Raw genomic sequence first — 18,249 nt, 5'->3', positions numbered from 1 at the left:
CCTGGAAAAGGGTGCTCAACATTATTATTTGGGAAACAAGGAAGATTTTTCCTTTATCCCCATTTACTTATTTGTTAAATTATATTAGTATGAACTTGTGGAGATTCACTCTCTGAGTAAATTCAGTACTACTGCTATTTATTTTGTTGTTCAAGTTTTTCCAGCTTTGGCCATTGAGGGCTCTCTTATGTTGACTCCTATGTCTTTTGGACATGCTCCTATGGCCCTATCCTTTTTTGTTTTCCTAACACTTTCTTACTTTCTGGGACTATAGTATGCTCTGGATCATCTTGTAATTTTCTTGTTCAGCCCTAGACACAGCCATTTCTTCTAAGAGCTCTGCTTATTTTATTGGGGGGGCGGGGAATGGTATTTAGAAACTAAGATCAGGGTGCTGTATGTGCTAGCTGCTACTGGGGTGTCACTGCTTCTACATTCTCTCAACAGACAGCTAAGAAATACATATGTATATATAATACAAACCTGAGTATAAAAAAATGTGTATTTTTCTATGTATTACACTTCTATCTCTGATTCTAATTTAGCAGCACAGGACTCATTCTATCCTCCTGTCTTCCCCTTTGCTTATTTATAAGTTCTATCTGTGGAGAGAGAAACCAGTCTGCCTTTATCTACAATTCATTCACTTATTTGTTCAGCCTTTGTATATATGCAAAGTAGTCTCAGAATTCCTAACCTATACCCTGTGAGAAATAAGTCTACCAACTAGAGTACAGTGTTTATGTACAGTTCTTTTTGTCTTTAGCCTTACATTAACCAGTCAACACACGGTTTTTCAGAACTACCTTAAGTCACCTTCCTTTTACTCCACCTGATACTACAGTTTTAAAAGAGAATTCTCAAGCGGAAAACGCAATTCTAGGGTAGATGAAATTTAGAAATGTAATGTTGCGAAAGTTCATTTTGAATATGATTATGATTCATTTTTCATAGCAGTATTCTATAACATCTGAATCCATCAGAATCATTACTCATTCATTCCAACGTTATCAGAGCTGTTGGTTCTTGAGTGGGATAGATAACGAGACAACTACACTAAGTTCCTCTTTGGGGTGAAGGGAGAATGCAGGCAGGTTATCTATTGCGACTTTTATCAGATATAGCCATAGCAGGCCAACTCTGTCTCCACACCCCTAAGTTGAGTCACCTTGGGCTGGCATCCTCCTAGGAATGGTCTTAATATTGTCATACTTTAACACCATATCTTCCCAATGACACGTTTTATTATATCTACACTGTAGAGAAGGTTCTAAAAGTGATTTGCCTAAGGTCATATGGCTCATAAGTGACAGCGGAGACTAAAATTGAGCTTTGCTCTAAGTCGACAGTATGAGAAATTACTACAGTAGGTTAAAACTTCATGTGTGGCTGGGGTTAAAGTATCTAGATTTTTTACTTTAGTATACAGGCATTTTATAGTCCTTTCAGTCACCCTTTGTCTTTTCCTTATTGTTAGTGGGCCCAACACATGCACTTCTAATGACATTCATCCCTAAATAATGTGTAACACAGTTGTACTTTAGTCAACTTCCCCACACTTTAAAAATTGTCTTTAAATGATTTGGCGGGGTCTGATGCCAATGCAAATGGAATAGATCAACCTCTTCTCACATCTAATAATAAGGCTCCACTTGAATAATTTAGCTTTGATGTCAAGGAAGCAGTTGAACATGCCAAAACATAAATTATAGCTTTCTTATTAAAATGTTCCAAGCCAAAATAATTCCTATTGTGCTCTTTGGTCAGAATTTGCGAGTATTTTTTAATGGGTATGCATCTGGGCATTTGCACAGATAAAGCATTTTCCAAGAAGAGTTCTGGCTTGTCTAGAGCAGAACTCTTTATCAAACTACTGGTGATAAAGGAAAAGTTCTATTTTTTTCTCCACAATCTGTTGTGGACTGATACCTTCATAAAATAAAACAAAAATCATTTGCCAGAAAACAAAAATTTTAAAAATACCAAACATAAGCCCACATGTTTTATGATTTTATTTTACAGACAGAAAAGTTATTGTCTAATTGCTATTGAAGTTTCAAAACGCTTTCTCTCAGTTTCTACATTTTTCTCTTTAAGGACTGGTATCAAGTATTGTGTTGGCTGGCATTGGTCCCTGGAACACATGGATTCCTGGTTAGAGGAATCCTGTAGAAAACTTCTATTCAGGGTTAGTGTCCACCATATGCTAGTCAGCTTTAATTGACATAATATTTTATCTTTCCCTGAGGGTGTTCACCATCCTCAAAATCTTAATACTTGATTATTTTTGTATTAATTCAGATTATTAGAAAGCATTGTATATAGAACATATTCTTTATTGCGATCGTGGTGTCTTTGTGGAAATATAATTGCTAGTGTTTATTGAGTGATTATATGTACAGTTCTAAGTACCTTACGTGTACTAAGTCATTTAATTCTCTCTACATGAGAGCGGACACGTTTTACAGAAAAGGAAACTGAGGTACAAAAAGATTAAGAACCTTGTCATGGTCACAGAGCAAGAGAATGGCAAAGTCCAGCTCTGAGGTCTGAGCCCTCAAACACTATATCCTACTGCTGTTTATAAGAAAAAACTACTTGGGAAAGATTTTTGTAGTTTTACTAAATTGCTTTTAAGTATATAATCCACGATGTTACTCAAAACCTATTATTTATAGAGTTCTTTCCATCCAGAAGGCACAATGGGGCCCTGGAGGTTCCGTGGTTAAGAATTCGGCTACTAACCAAAAGGTTGGCAGTTCGAATCACCAGTTGCTCCTTGGAAATCCTATGGGGCAGTTCTACTTTATCCAATAGGGTTGCTAGAAGTCAGAATTGACTCAATGGCAATGGTTGAGAAAAAACAATGGAAACTGTTTCTACCCCTAAATAAATAGAATTATAAACATCCTATTTCTTCCTTCTTTGCCTTTGCTAGTAGGAGCCTGAGAACTAAGGACTGAGCTCAAATACCAGGGACTTTTCTCTTAGACTCCAGAAACCCTGGTGACACAGTGGTTACGTGCTATGGCTGCTAACCAAAAGGTCAGCAGTTTGAATCTACCAGGCACTCCTTGGAAACTCCGTGAGGCAGTTCCACTCTCCCATACAGGTTCGCTATGAGTCGGAATCATCTTGACGGCAACAGATTTTTTGGTTTGGTTTTTTGTCAAATGTTGTTCTATGTTTACTATTATGAGTATTTTTATTAAAAAAAAAAAAGCCACCTCAAATTCCTTTTGGGAAGTAGGTATACATAAATAAACCAGTTAATGTCCTGAAGTTACTCCTCTACTTTGCGATTTGCAGCTTCCAATCTGCAATCATTGAGGAGTCATTTTTAAAAAAACTGAATTCATTAAAGACTGTATTAATTTCCTAAGGCTGTCATAACCAATTAACTTGGTGGCTTAAAACAGCAGAAATTTATTCTCTCACAGAAGTCTGAGTTAAGCCGTGGGCACAGACAGCCGCACACCCTCTGGAGGCTCTTGGAGAGAATCCAGCCTTTGCCTCTTCTGGTTTCTGACGGCTTTCAGCATTTCTTGGCTTGTGGCCATTGCACTCCAAACTCTGTCTTCGGGATCACATTGCCTCCTCCTCTTCTCTGTGTCTGTCTCTCTGTGTGTCTGTTATAAGAGCACTTGTGACTGGATTTAGGGCCCATCTGGATACTCCAGAAATAAGACCCTTAAATTAATTACATCAGCAAAGACCCTTTTCTATGTAAGGTAACATTCTCTGGTTCCAGGGTTAGGATATGGGCATATCTTTTTGAGGGTCACCATTGAAGTCACTACATTACGTGATGACTGCAGTTGTCTTCCTATGAGTGAACTGCACGGGGCTTTGTGAACTAAATTTTGTGTGATAAGAGGTTTTTTTTTTTTCCTTTGTAGGGTGGGGGTGGGAGCCATTTCACGGCACTTTGCATTGTTCTGGACTGGTTATGTTTGCCAGGACCTGGGTTTCACACAGGTAAAGTTGACAAGCAGTGTTTTATTTTTTTTGTCTAGTTTCTGTCTTAAATTCCTTACCGCCCCAAAAAAACTGCGTATGTATATATGCACATATATAAATACCATATATCTATACACTGGGTTTTGTTATACACACATATATGTATGTGTCTATAATTTATAGTGCGTGTGTGCACACATTCACACACAGTGGGTAGAATAGTGCCTCGACCACAGAAATAACTGTTATTATTCCGAGAATCATTGTGGTCTTCATTCAGAATAAGTTCATATCCATAAGCTCAACAATCTGAAATTTTCAGATAAGGAACAACAGAGCAGTATTGAAAATTTCAGACATAACATAACCATCAGAGAGAGATAACATAAAGGCATAAAGGAAGCCTGTAACTTTAAGTACCTGCAACCATTGTGTGCTTGAGAAGGTCTGAGACTAAGGGAATTGTTTAAGTTCTAACACAGACGATCAGATGCTCAGAATATGTCACAAAAGTTAGAACCTTTCACCTTTAAGTCACCGGTTCTCATCCAATTTATGACAGAAGTAACCGAAAATCATTATCTGAAAACTATTAAGTACCGTCTCTGGAAAAGTTGTTTGCCTCACTCTGGTTTCCTGGTGGTGGCAATTTCCATCAGAATGAACATTCACTACTTGGGCATCTAAGTAGAGAGGTTAGAGGATGAATGCCTCTGATAACAGAATGAGTTTCTTCCCTCATGGCCTTCTGAGGGGCTTAGTGGTGGTAGAGGGGAAGTCAGATGGCCACTGCCTCTGCTGAATTTAATTCAGACGTAACTAAGTGGAACTCACTTTGCAGACAGGAATACTAACACTTGTCAGACATTAGATCCACTTCTTCAATGAAGATTCTGCGTTACATACAGTCTTATGGAAAATTATTTTTTAAAAAATAGCTTTATAAGGTACAATTTACATGTCATAAAATTCACCTGTTTAAATGTACAAGTCAAGACTTTTGGTAAGTTTATAGAATTGTGTAACCATCGTCACCATCCAGTTTTGGAACATTTTCACGGAGGAATTTAAAGAAATAAATATCCACTTTGAAGAACAGCCATGGAACTTAAAATGAGAAAGGGACAAGAGAAATAATGGGTTTTTAAAATTTGATTAAACCTTGAAAATACAATTTTAATATGGCTGTATAGTATTTTACGGTGTCAAAATGATCCAATTTTTCATTTATGAATTATCTAATATTATGAATATCTTAAGTAATGGACAATACCAAAGGTTTTTATACCACCATAACACTTTAGGAGCCCTGGTGGCGCAGTGGTTACGTCGTACGGCTGTTAACCAAAAGGTCAGCATTTTGAATCCCACCATTCCCTCCTTGGAAACCCTATGGGGCAGTTCTACTCATCCTATAGGGTCGCTATGAGTTGGAATCGACTCTATGGCAAAGACTTATAAGGCCTTATGGTAGGTTAAGCAGTTGTGTGACAAGCTCACCAGCAGCAGAAGTTTCTCAGCCTTACTGACCTTCCCTTCTGCTATATTCGCCTGGTAAGTCCCCAACCCTAGCCTCATTCAAATGCCAATTCTTTCAGTTGACACACTCAACCTATTAAGCAGTATTGAAGAAAAACTCATGGTTGGGCCACTCAGGTGTTTGGTGTCTAGCTACAGGTACTCTCAACGTTGTTCTGGAATGTTTTTGTTTTTGACTTGTTTCGTTTCTCATATCTTACAGTGGCTACACATCTTTGTTTATTATCTGAAGTTCTCTGTCACAATTTTACTCTTTTATTTTTCAATAGATGAGAAAAGTGATTAGCAGTTCCAAATGCTTCAGATTTAACAGGACAAAAACTAAAAACTGGCCACTGGTTTTAACTACTGGGAGGTTATGGGTGTTTCTGGAAAGAAGAGTTTCAGCTTTGTAAGAGCAGAAGTTAGGCAATCACACATTAAAAGTGAATGGGGTAATCTTACAAGAACTTGGCAAAAAAAAAAAAAAAAAAGAGGAATGTTATGGCCAAGGAAAAGAGTTGGGAGCAGGGCTCTCAGCTGCCTGTACTCTGCCCTTGTGTAGATTAGAAAAAGATGCCTTCTCTTTGTGGACAGATTCCTAAGGATTCACAGTTTGAGGAGCAAGGAGCACATTTATGCAAAGGAAAAGGCTCTCCTTTCTCAAGGTGCACGCCCTCATCTGCACCCTCAGCTAGGTGTGCCTCACATAGTGCTGCTGTTGTTAGTGGCCGTGGAGTGGATTCCAACTCATGACTACCCCATGTGTGCTGAGTAGAACTGCTCCACAGGGTTTTCAAGGGTGTGTCCTTTCAGAAGCAGATCACCAGGCCTGTCTTCCAAGATGCCTCTGGGTGGGTTTCAGCCCTCAACCTTTTGTCTAGTAGTTAAGGGCTTATCTGTTTGTACCACCCAGAGACAAACTGTAATTGTAAAACTGTGGTGGTCTTGAGTGAGGAAGAGTTTTTGAAAGCTGGGACAAAGTTTTCATGAAATCTGTTCTTGTTATGATTTTTCTTTAATATTCCCCAAGCAGTCTGCATGTAGAAATGAAGGCAAATTGGTTGAGTTATTCCAAGTTGGAGTTTTGCAATTTAAGTATAGCTAAATCAAAACGGGACTAGTTAATAGCACTGGAAAGTTCATGGGTATTGGCATCTAAGAAGTATGGCAAAGGAAGGCGTGACATGTTGACTAGCCATCCCTCTTTCTCCATGTGAATATAATCACTATTTAGATGCTGGGCAGCAAGAAGCTAAGGGCAGGCGGACCCAATCCAAGCAGTGAAAACATATTTAACTCAAACATGGTAATTTCCTTCTTCTATCTCTTGGTTTAGAAACCCTGCTGACTAAAAGCATGGCAGTTCAAATCCACCAGGCACTCCTCGGAAACTCTATGGGGCAGTTCTACTCTGTTCTATAGGGTCGCTATGAGTCGGAATCGACTTGATGGCAGCCGGTTTTGATGCTTAGAGGTGTGGCAGCTATTTTAAGACCATGAGGGAACAAACTTGAGGTTAAAAGCCTACATAATGAGGAAATGAAAGAACCAAGGAACCTGGGTCTTTGATGACCACAGTCTCCTTGATTAACACTCTTCGTTTTTTACTTAAAAGCTCCTTCTTCTATACCTGTCTTTCCAGAGTTTACTCTCAGCGCTCTGGTTTTCCTTCGTTCCTAGTGATTTTCCACAGGGTAGTTTGAAAAATTTTAATATTATTTTATACTTAAAAATCCTTTTTTTTAAAACAGCTTTATTGACATTTAATTCATATACCATAAAATTCACCCATTTAAAGTGTGCAATCCAATCATTTTTAGTATACCCACAGATGTGCAATTCATCACAATTTTATAAAAATTTTCATCACCCAAAAAAGAAACCCTGTACTCATTAGCTATAACTTTCCATTTCCTCCAACCTAAAGCCCTAGGAATCCAATAATCTACTTTCTCTATAAACTTTTCTGGACTTTACATATAAGTGGAATCATATAATATGTGGTCTTTTGTAACTGGTTTCCTTCAATTAGCGTAATGGTAAAAATGGTGTCGTGAAGGCGTGTGACCTCCTCTAACTTCACAAGGGGAAAGGAGAATCAAGATTAACAGTCCAGGGCTAATGCCTATGAGGTGGAGGTCAGACAAAAGTTCTGTCACTAGATAACTTTCATCATGTTTTTATTAACCGCTTCAAAAGACTTCTGCTTGGAATATGCTTTAAAATTCAAGTCCCCAAGGCTGATCAATGCTCTTCCTCCTCTATAAAAAAGCTCCTAAAAATCCAGTACCGTCGAGTTGATTCGGACTCACAGCAACCCTATAGGGCAGAGTAGAACTGCCCCACCGAGTTTCCAAGGAGTGCCTGGCAGATTCGAACTGCCGACCCTTTGGTTAGCAGCGGTAGCACTTAACCACTACGCCACCAGGGTTTCCCCATGGCTCCTAGGATTCTCGATTCCCAGATCTTAACCGAGACAGGTATTCGCACCTCTCCAGTCAACAGCACTGGGTGAGTTCCCAGGTGCCGGAGCCTTGGTGTGCAGTGGTTAAGAGCTCTGCTGCTAACCAAAACGTCGCCAGTTCGAATCTACCAGCCACTTCTTGGAAACCCTACTGGGCAGGTCTACTCTGTACTGTAGGGTCGCTGTAAGTGGAAATCAACTGGACAGAAACGGGTAGTTTCCACGTGCAAATATGCATAGCACCTCCTGTGTTGGTGGGTACATTTCTTTCGGTGTCGAATTCTGTACGCTTAATATAAAAGAATCGCTGACCTGGAAGCCAGTCAGTTAGCGGGAATGAAAAGAACACAGCCCCAAGTGAGGGAAGATTATATAGATTGCCCGATTCCAAGTCAAGAAGAACCAGAGGCCCAGAGATTTCTTGCTCTACCACTTGTTAGTAAGTCTCAAAGTGGAATTCCAATTTAATAATGCTCTCTGCTATACCATTTGTCTCATCAAGGATAGCTTAATCATTGAAAAACCTAATATAAGGATTAAAAACAGAGAATAAACAGAGAATGCCTTTTTTTTTTCGGTATGGAAGATGGGACAACTTCTTGCCATGGTTTAAATTCTCAGCCACTGGTATCCCTGGGAAGAATACCAGCGTATCCTTTGGACGATTCCAGAATCCCGTTTCTCTTGATTAAATTCAAGAGATATGGCAAACCTAACAGAGCCTAGTTAGTGACATTAATATTTTCAACGGTATTATTACATCCGCATTAGTTTCCCTCGCTGTGAATTTACTTGATATCTGACACACTTCTTCAACAAGAAAATTCTCAGAAGCCTGAGAGGAAGGGCCCTTTCAAGAGAATCACATATCCGTTTGAAGGGGATGCCGCCAATGGACGTTGCTTAAAGCAGGAAAAACTGGGGGTGTACTCCGGCTCCGAGGGCCGGCCAGGGTAAGGGAGGGCAAGGCTGAGCGAGGCCGCCTCCAGGGTGGCCTCAGCCCTGCGGGGGACAGGCTCGGGGAGGGAACCCCAGGTCCCGGTGGCCTCCAGGTGCGACCTCGTGAGTGGGCGGCGGGGCCAGGCGCCTCCTCCTCGCTTGGGACGTGCGTGCCGGGAACACTCCGGGTCCTGCTCCTCCCCACCGGCGGGGGGAGTAGGGGCCGGGCGGCCGCTCGCGTCGGCTATAAAGGGCCCGGGCCGCCTGGGCTCGCATCGGCTCGCCAGCGACCTCCGGCTCCGCCCTCGCCTTCTCCCTGCCTTTGCGGCTCACGCTCCCGCGCGGGCCCCGCTCGACCCTCTCGGGCCTCGGCTACTCGGGCTGCGGCGGAAGATGGCTGCTACCGACAGCTCCGAGGCGGCGCTGGCTGCTGCCCTGGCGGACGTGCCCGAGCTGGCTCGGCTCCTGGAGATCGACCCGTACCTGAAGCCCTTCGCCCCGGACTTCCAGCGCAGGTACCAGCCGACCACGCCACGGTCCCCATCACCGCGGGGCAGCCGGCGCAGGCTCCAGGCCTGGGCGGCCCCTCGGCCCCGGCGCGTCGACCCCGCCCTCGGTCTCGCTGAACGCGCCGGCCCCGCCCCCGCCCGGGCGGGGAGAGCCTTGATGGGCGGGGCGCGTTGGTGGGCGGGGCGCTGGGGCGACTTGGGTAACTGGGTCGTGTGACTTCCTGAGTTGTGGGTTGACAGTTTAGGCGCCCGGAGCAGCGCTGCAGCGCTGAGTTCCTTTAAACTTCTTTCTTCCTTCCCTTTCCCCTCCGTTCGTTTTGCGCCATTGGGTACGTGCTTTGGCTCCCAGCGCTCGTTTCTTCTGGTCCTGCTGGGGATTGAGGCAGCGCCACTGCAGGTTCTATGATATTTCCATGACCAGAGCGCTCCTGGGAATTAGTGTGTGAATAACACCCGATTTGTGTAATTGTACAATTAAAATTTTCTGGGTTATTTCATAGCAAATATTGCGATTTTATATCTAACAGGATTCTTCCAGACAGGCACTATATACCCTAGCTTTTGTTCTTGTTAATATCCCCCTCTCAGGGAAGATTAAGCCTATCTTGGTCTGTCTCTGCTTTTTTTTTTTTTTTTCTCCTTGGACCCAACATCGATGAGTAAACGTACAGCAACGTTCGGACTTGTTTAACTTTCTTGTTGAAGAGGAAGATACGTGAGGAAAGCTAAACTTCCGGAGACGGATTTAGGGTGTTTTAGCTTATCTCCTACAACACTGTTGTAAATTGATTTACCACAGTTTAGTTGCTGTGATGATAATTACATTAAAAAAAATTACATTAGGCAGACTAAAAAGGTACAGTTTACAAAATAATTATACTAGTTATAGCGGTTACATTTGTGAAGTAAGTGCATTGTGATTTAGCAGTTTCTGACATTTTAGCAGAGTCACTTCAGAATGTATACTACTGGGACAACTGAATATACATAAGCATTTAAGTGCTGGGACACGTCTAGGTAGTTATACTGACAAGGAGAAGCATTGGGGAGAATGAAAAAAAGCCTGGGTTGGAGTGTTTTTTTTTCCCCTAAACTTAGGGTCTTGTCCAGACATAGTCACTTAATAGCTGTTTTCCAATTCAGCAAATGTTTATTAAAGAACCCATAAGAGCAAAAACATTGTCCTAGGGATTGTAGGGGACATAACAATGACCACAACACCTTATGGCAGAGCTTTTATGTCCTAATGAATACTCTTTGCTCAAAGTAGCGATCTTGAGATGTTCAGTTAATCAAATGATGGTACTATTATTTAAACCATTTATGGAGCAACCTTGCAAAATTGCTTTCAGAATTTGCAATATTGTCTATACTTTAAGAGAAACTTAGTGCCTAGTCTTCATAGTTCAAGATTGGATTTAACTTAGAAATATTAAAAAGAAAAATAATGGACCCAAATATGGCAATTAAAGTTGGTGACATTTTGAAAGTTTTTTTTTTTTTTTTTTTATGTGCTTGTAGTGGTGACACATTTCCTTTTGTGCTTAAGACAAAGACATTTCTAAATGAAGAGTTCTGAAATGAAAATGTTTTATCTAGGCTTCCTTCTACCATGAAAAAAATGATCACAATTAGACAGACATCCCTTGTTAAAATGTATCTTTCATCTGCTTCACTTCCAACTCCATTGAGATTGAAGCAATTATAATCTTCTCTTATGCTTTGTCAAAACTAATGAGAGGGACAAAGGCCAGGATAAAGACGTGTGAGAAATCCAGTGTTCTTGGTGAAAAGGCTGGTCAAATGGGCCCTGGAGCCTCGCTCTGACCTGGATTCTCCTTCTGGCCTTGGTTCTGAGTAATTGCCATTTTCCAGCACACATGTTCCATTTAGGCATATCAAGTAGTAATTGGGCATTTGGCAGCAGTAACTTCTACTGTTACCACTTGAAGAATAAAAAAATTCTTCCGTCTCAAGTGTGGTTTGGTTACTTATCCTATTTTCTGTTTATTTCTACTAATCCACTTGGGCAGTGTGTCTTTGACCTAACACAAATACATATCCCAGTCAGTCTTTTAGGTGCAAAATATACTTAATAAGGAGAGAAGAAAATTTGAGGTATAAACAACAATATGTAAGAATGGCGATGGGAGGGGGCAATTTCTTCTCATAAATGGACGGTCTCATTCTTCCTTAGGCAACTTCTCTTTATTTGAAATTCTGTTGCATACTTTTGTTATTCTGTTGCATATTTTTGTTGTTTTGGTTTACATTTTCTATAACTTCGAGATTTTTGAATCAAGTTTAGAGGATTAGTAAGTTATGCTGTACCATAAAATAAAAATTGAGGTATTAGTGTATTTGAAGGCCTTCATGTTGTCTCGTTGGTTACCTCCTAAGATGGGATCTTCCACTGAGCTCTCCCACTTCTTTCACCTGCTGTTTACTCTGCAATTAGCTGCTGAGATAGATCATAATTCAAAAATACAAGTGTTTTAAAACATAACATTGAATTCTCCCATATTACACATGCAAGATGAGTCAGTCATGGGACTCCGTTCATGGTAGTCACATCTAGGCTGATGAAGGCTTCATATTGAATGTGTTTCTACAATGGTAACTACAGAGAATAGAAAACATGTTGAACAATGCACTGTTTCTTACAGCTTTTGCCTAGCAGTGAGTCACTTCTGTAGACATTATATTAACCAATCCGAGTCAATGTGACTTCTGAGTCAATTCTGAGTGTGTGGAGCAGAGAACTGAACATTTGTGAGCAGCCCTAATAAGGCAGGCAGTCTCAGAGCCCACCCCTTCTAAGAAGCACCTACTCTGGCGTACCCTCCTACACTGAGCAGAATAAGCTGTACATTCTTCTGAAATTGCCCTTGACAAGATAATCATAGAAAGGGCCATTGATGCATAGGAGGTCAGTCCTAAATATTCATGATGAATTTACATTTCCTTGTCTGTTCTCTGTGAAAGCCCATCTCCCCAAGCTGCCTGCAAGCGGTGTTGGAAGCAACACCCAGATTGCTCCTTTCCTTGTACAATGAAGTAAAAGTGTCTTTCTGATCTCCCACCTCAGCCTCTTGTTGATTGGCTGTAACAAGTCACCCCAAGCAAAACCTGGGGTTTTCACCTGGCAACACTAACACAAGATAGTTGCAATAATACGAAGTCTTATACAAATATGTGATCTCGTTTTTGTTCTCTAGGTTTACAGTTAATCAATAGGTATTGCACATTATGTTGTATGCCAGTCAGGGATTTATATTTTTCAAGAAATAGTTTATAATGTTGCAAAATTGTAATTATTTATGAAATTAAGGGTACATTGTTCCTAAGTTTATGCACAATTAGATAGCGATAAAAAGCACCAAAGCTTAGGTACTTCATGTACTTAGCCCAGAAAGGCAAGACAGGTAATGTTTTTAGAAAATAAATTTCTAGATATTCTTTCTAGAGATGAAAAGCACGCTATCAAAAGGAAAGAAAAAAAAAAAAAAGGAAAACGAGCTGTTTTGTAAGTGGCACGTTGAAATCACTGAAATTATCGAAACCAATTTATGACCAGGATATTAGTAAAATAAAAAAGGAATGCTAAAATGGAGGGGGAGAAAAAAAAATTATGGGCTTTAATTGCACATAACAATAATAAAGTCATTTCTAGGGATCTTCTGGAGCTCTGGTGGCACCATGGTTGAGAGCTTGGCTGCTAACCAGCAGTTCAAATCCACCAGTCACTCCTTGGAAACCCCATGGGGCAGTTCTACTCTGTCCTATAGGGTTGATATGAGTTGGAATCAACTCAATGCCAACGAGTTTGCTTTTTTATTTTGGTTGACGTCTTATAGAAACTGCTAGCAAGGCAGCTCCTGAAAAAATCTCTGTGGACAAAGGTTGTTAAATGAAAATTTATCATACAACTACCTATAACTTTTTAAGATATGGAAAAAGTACTGACAGTCTGTTGGTTTAACATGCTGCCTTTTTGTTGTAGTGTGTATATACCCACACACTTTCCCACTCACACATTTACCCAGCTCTCACAAATACTTATAAAAGGTTTCATAGCCTCTTAGCTAAGCTCAGCCCACCATCCTTCTTATTGTTACTATTTTTTTCAAGAAATTTAAAATTCTTTGGTTAAGAATTTCTTCTATATTAGTTTGCTGACCATAGCTCTTTACCTTTGACTTTGAATAATATAAAGAAAAATGTACCTACTTAAAAACAAAAAATGAAATTTTTCTACATGGGCAATTTTCAGTTTCCAGAGCTCGATTCTCACTTTTGTAGTGAAGGGGTAGTAATTTAACTGCAGAGACCAGACAGGTAACTTAAATGAAGGAAGCAGGCTGAGTGAATTCTTTTAAGACAAACAAGCTTTACCATTTCTACACATAGAAGTTACCTTTTTTTTTCCTAGCAGAGTAGTTTTCTCAAGATAATGTACAACCTTCTCAAGCTATCTTTGCCTTTTCATGCTTGATAGTAGCATGCGTACTGAGGGAGTTTTCGGCTACAACAAGAAGTATCCCATTTGTCTCGAGAAAAAATAGAGGTGGTTGATTCTGTGGTGACCAAGATCTCACCTACAGTTTCTATAAAGGGCAGATGCTACTTGGTTCCATCTGGCTGTTACTGTGTAGGATTATAGGCCCGTTGTTGCAGGATCTTCTGATTTCTTTTTAAAGACATGCTAGGTATTTAAGTTTTAAAGGAAAATCTCATTTTTTTTTTATGTTGGTTCAATTAAAAGAAAAAAGAAAAAAACTAAAAAAAAAAAAACAAACCTAAGAACCACAATGTTGTGGATTAAATTGTGTCCCCCAAAAATATGTTTATCAATTTGGCTAGGCCATGATTCTTAGTATTGTGTGATTATCCACCATTTTGTCATCTGATGTAATTTTCCTATGTGTTTTTTTGGTTGGTCTATGATGCTTCAATGAGATGAAAGTAGTGGCAGTTATGTTAAGGAGGCAGGACTCAATCTACAACGTTAAATTGTGTTTTAAGCCAATCTCTTTTGAGATATAAAAGAGGGATGTGACTAGAGAGACATGGGAACCTTATACCACCAAGAAACAAGAGCCAGGAGAGTAGTGTGTTCTCTGGACCCAGGGTCCCTGCACTGAGAAGCTTCTTAACTGGGGAAGATTGATGACAAGGACCTTCCTGTAGAACTGGCAGAGAGAGAAAGCCTGCTCCTAGAGCTGGCATCCTGAATTTGGACTTTTGGCCTCCTAGGCTGTGAGAGAATAAATTTCTCTTTGTTAAAGCCATCCACTTGTATTTCTGTTATAGCAGCACTAGATAACTAAGACATATATAAATATGGCTTATACTATAGTCTTTAGCCTCTGCTTCAAGTTTATGTAGTACTTTCAAATATAATATCCACAATCCTTATAACAATACCACAAGGTAGGCATCTTTGGTTTTGTTTTTGCTGTTTTGTTTTGAATCTTTGTGGAGTGACTGGCTTCAATTCACATGGCTAGTAAGTGCCTCAAATAGGACTAATCTTTCTTTGCTTAAACTAAAGAGACAAAGGGGAGGAAAGAGTATTCATTAAATTATCAAGAAGCGATTTTTTGTGACTGTCTTGTTCTTCCTTTTTATCTCTTCACATTTGACCTTCTGGACCACTTATTAACTCCTTGAGGACATTTCTTCCCTTGGTCTCATGATACTGAAACCCTTGCTTTTCTTGCATCATCTCTCTTGGTTTCTCCTCAGCCTCTTTCTGCCCATTTAATGTAAGAGTTTCTCAGGGTTATTCCTTGGGCCCTTGTGTACGTATTTCTACTTTATATACTTTCCCTAGTCATTCTCATTTATCCACTGGGTTCTATCTATATGCTGATGCTGCCCACATCTGTTTTCATCCCAGATCTATCTCCTGATCTCAGGTATATTTATAAATTTTTTTTTTTTTTTTTATGTACTACAGGATAAAAGACCTGGCCATCTGCTCCCATAAAAATTACAGCCTAGGAGGCCCTATGGGGCAGTACTACTCTGTTACTTGGGGCTGCTATGAATCGGAATTGACTCAATGGCACATAACAAAAACATCAACAACAACAACAAATGAGTACAAAACTCAACATGTATAAAACTGAACTTAAGGTTTTCATCCTAAATCTGCTTGTCCCTTTATACCGTATCTTAGTGTGTGGAATCTTCATCAACAACTGCTCAAGCCTACCACTTAAGACTTATCCTTAGTTACTGCTCTCTCCTCCTTTCTTCGTGTCTCCAAGTTTGTTCTCTTAGGTGGGTGCTGTTTCTATATTATTTGTTCATTGTCTTATTCTCAGTCTATAGAACTGTACCTGGCTCATAGTGAACATTTAATATAATATTTCAATGAGTAAATACCTAATGAATTTATTTTGACTGTTTATTTTTCCTTTCGTCATACCAATGAGTCTAATGTCTACTTACCTTGAGCTGAAAATGTTGAGACTGGTTGGATGGATGGACAGAGAAAGAGGGGTAATTATCAGGAGATCGCATGTGACAATCTGGAGAGAGGGCATATATGCTCAAGGAAAAGGCTACAAATAATCATAGTACATCAAGAAAATAGCTATTAATTAGATACTTTTTCCCATGTTCCACAGACACTGAGGGTTTGATCTCTGAAGGAATATTAATTTTGGGAGATCTTGAGATCAGATCAAGTTGGAGTACTTGGGTGACTTAAATGGTTAAGCACTTGACCTGAAAGGTTGGCGGTTTGCACCCACCCAGAGGCACCTCGGGAGTCAGGCCTGGCCATCTGCTTTGGAAGGTCTCAGCCTTGAAAACCGTATGAAGCAATTCTGCTCTGCACACATTGGGTCGCCATGAGTTGGAATTGACTTGACCGCAACAAACCACAGCAACAAGGTCAAGAATGGAAGAATTTTTTGTGGACCCATGTCTGTTAAGTATTACAATTACAGTGAAGATCTGTGTAGTGAAACCTGTGAGAGCTGGAACTCCACAAGACTGCCTTGTTTTTCCAAGTCTTGCAAGTTTTCTGCCTTTGACAGGGTACTTACTGGCACCCACTACTAAGAATTCTGCCGTGTTTTAGTTTTGAGTTTTTCTTTCTGACAGGTTTCCACCTTGCACAGGTTCTGGCTTTTGCAGGTTTTACTGTACTTTGTTAGAAATAAAAATAGCTTTTACATTGTTATGTAATTAAAATTGGAAATTTTTTGCATTTATTGTATTAGCCACACCAAAAATTGATTCTCACAGCACAGAGTTTTTATGTTATAGCTGAATGGGCCACCATTTTCTCAGTGTGTGGCTTGGCTGTGGACTCTGAAGGAATTCCAGTGTCGGTGACTCTAGAAGGCAGGGAAGAATCTGAAGATTATGAGATGCGCTCGGCCTCCTCTTCTGTACCATCTATATATCAGTCTGTGGATTCATTTGATTTTTACAACTGAAGTCTGTCTTAACTCCAAACCAAAACCAAACCTGTGGCTGTTAAATCCATTCCGACTCATAGGACAGAGTAGAACTGCCCTATAGGGTTTCCATGTAGAGGCTGGTGGATTCAAACTGCCGACCTTTTGGTTAGCAGCTGTCGCTCTTCACTACTGCACCACCAGGGTTCCTGTCTTAACTCCAGTCACTCCTGAATTCTCTACTGTGATGATCAAGAGGCTCTGACCTCTTCTCATTTTCAAAGTGCCTTAAAATGACACAATGGAGCTTTTCTGCTTAGTTTGGGCTCTGGCACCCGCTGCTTCACCTCCTGAGAAATGAGTATGTGGTACTTCTTACAGGGCTCAGTTCAGCTCCCACCATGCTGGGACCTAGTTAGCCAGTGAGAGGATAATACAGTCCCTGTGAGACGGACTGTGGTTTTATGACTGATGGGTAGATCATGCTGCTGTTATTTGAGAGCACACATTAACTTTCTATTATACATCTATAGGTATTAAAGGAAAACATGAAAGTGTTTTCTTTGGAGGGAATTGCATCTACCAGGCACCTTTCATTGTAACGTAAACTGATTTTTTCTTTTTTTACTAAAGAACAGCTATTCTTATGGTGATACCTCTCATCAGTATTTGTTCACACTGTTTTGAGTCCAGGATTCTTTTATGTTTAATATCCAACAGAAACCCCCTTCGACTTTGTGTTTAGGGCTATTGGAACCTGGTACATTGACAAACGGTGAAATTCTCCATTAAGTACATGTTATACATTTACAGTCATTGATACAGTTCCATTGCAGCTTACTTAATATTGTTTAATATATATCATTGCGGTGATTAAATTATACAACTTGATTGATTTCTAATGTTCTAAATGATTCAAATGATTTATATTCTTCATAGGAAAAATAAAAAAAAAAGAAGAATACCGCTAAGGAATTATATTACAAAGTAGAAAAAAACTACATGGGCTTGAATTTTAGCTTATGTACTTATTAAATAGTTTTGAGCCTGTGGGCAAATTAATTAACCTCTGTGAACCTCAGTTCCTTCTCTTTAAAACATGGATATGACCCACCTTGTAGGAGTGTCTTAAAGACTAGAAATATATATAAAGATGCTTGGTAAATAAATAATAGTTATTTTATGGTGGTAATATTGTTAGCAAGTTATCTTAGATGTTTACTGGACTATTATTTTCAGAGGATTTTATTATGGTTAGCTTCTTTAATGCTATATCCTGGAATCAGCCATCAGGTAAATACCATGACCAGAAATTATCCCCAACTCTTCCTTTTGCTGGTTAGGGCCATCCTTATTTTAGGGGGTTTCTCCCTTTTCCCAGCAAAAGTGATTTGGTGAATGAGGTGAGAGAGGTGATAATTTTAATCATAATCTAATA

At 39.9% G+C, this 18,249-nt stretch overlaps 1 protein-coding gene across 1 annotated transcript in view; it reads left to right on the top strand.

The window, feature by feature from the left end:
- Nucleotides 1–8,281: 8,281 nt before the first annotated feature.
- Nucleotides 8,282–18,249, top strand: part of GBE1 (1,4-alpha-glucan branching enzyme 1) — a 308,909-nt gene continuing 298,941 nt past the window's right edge. Inside the window, exons 1-3 of the mRNA XM_049857862.1 lie at nt 8,282–8,384; nt 8,766–8,898; nt 8,998–9,399. Of these exons, the coding sequence (XP_049713819.1) occupies nt 8,282–8,384; nt 8,766–8,898; nt 8,998–9,399 (638 nt within the window). The remainder of the gene's footprint in view (nt 8,385–8,765; nt 8,899–8,997; nt 9,400–18,249) is intronic.

Source organism: Elephas maximus, chromosome 18, assembly GCF_024166365.1.
Source record: "Elephas maximus indicus isolate mEleMax1 chromosome 18, mEleMax1 primary haplotype, whole genome shotgun sequence".
Taxonomy (NCBI): Eukaryota; Metazoa; Chordata; class Mammalia; order Proboscidea; family Elephantidae; genus Elephas; species Elephas maximus.
The sequence above is the reverse complement of the archived record's forward strand: the minus strand, read 5'-3'. Positions and strand labels throughout refer to the sequence as shown.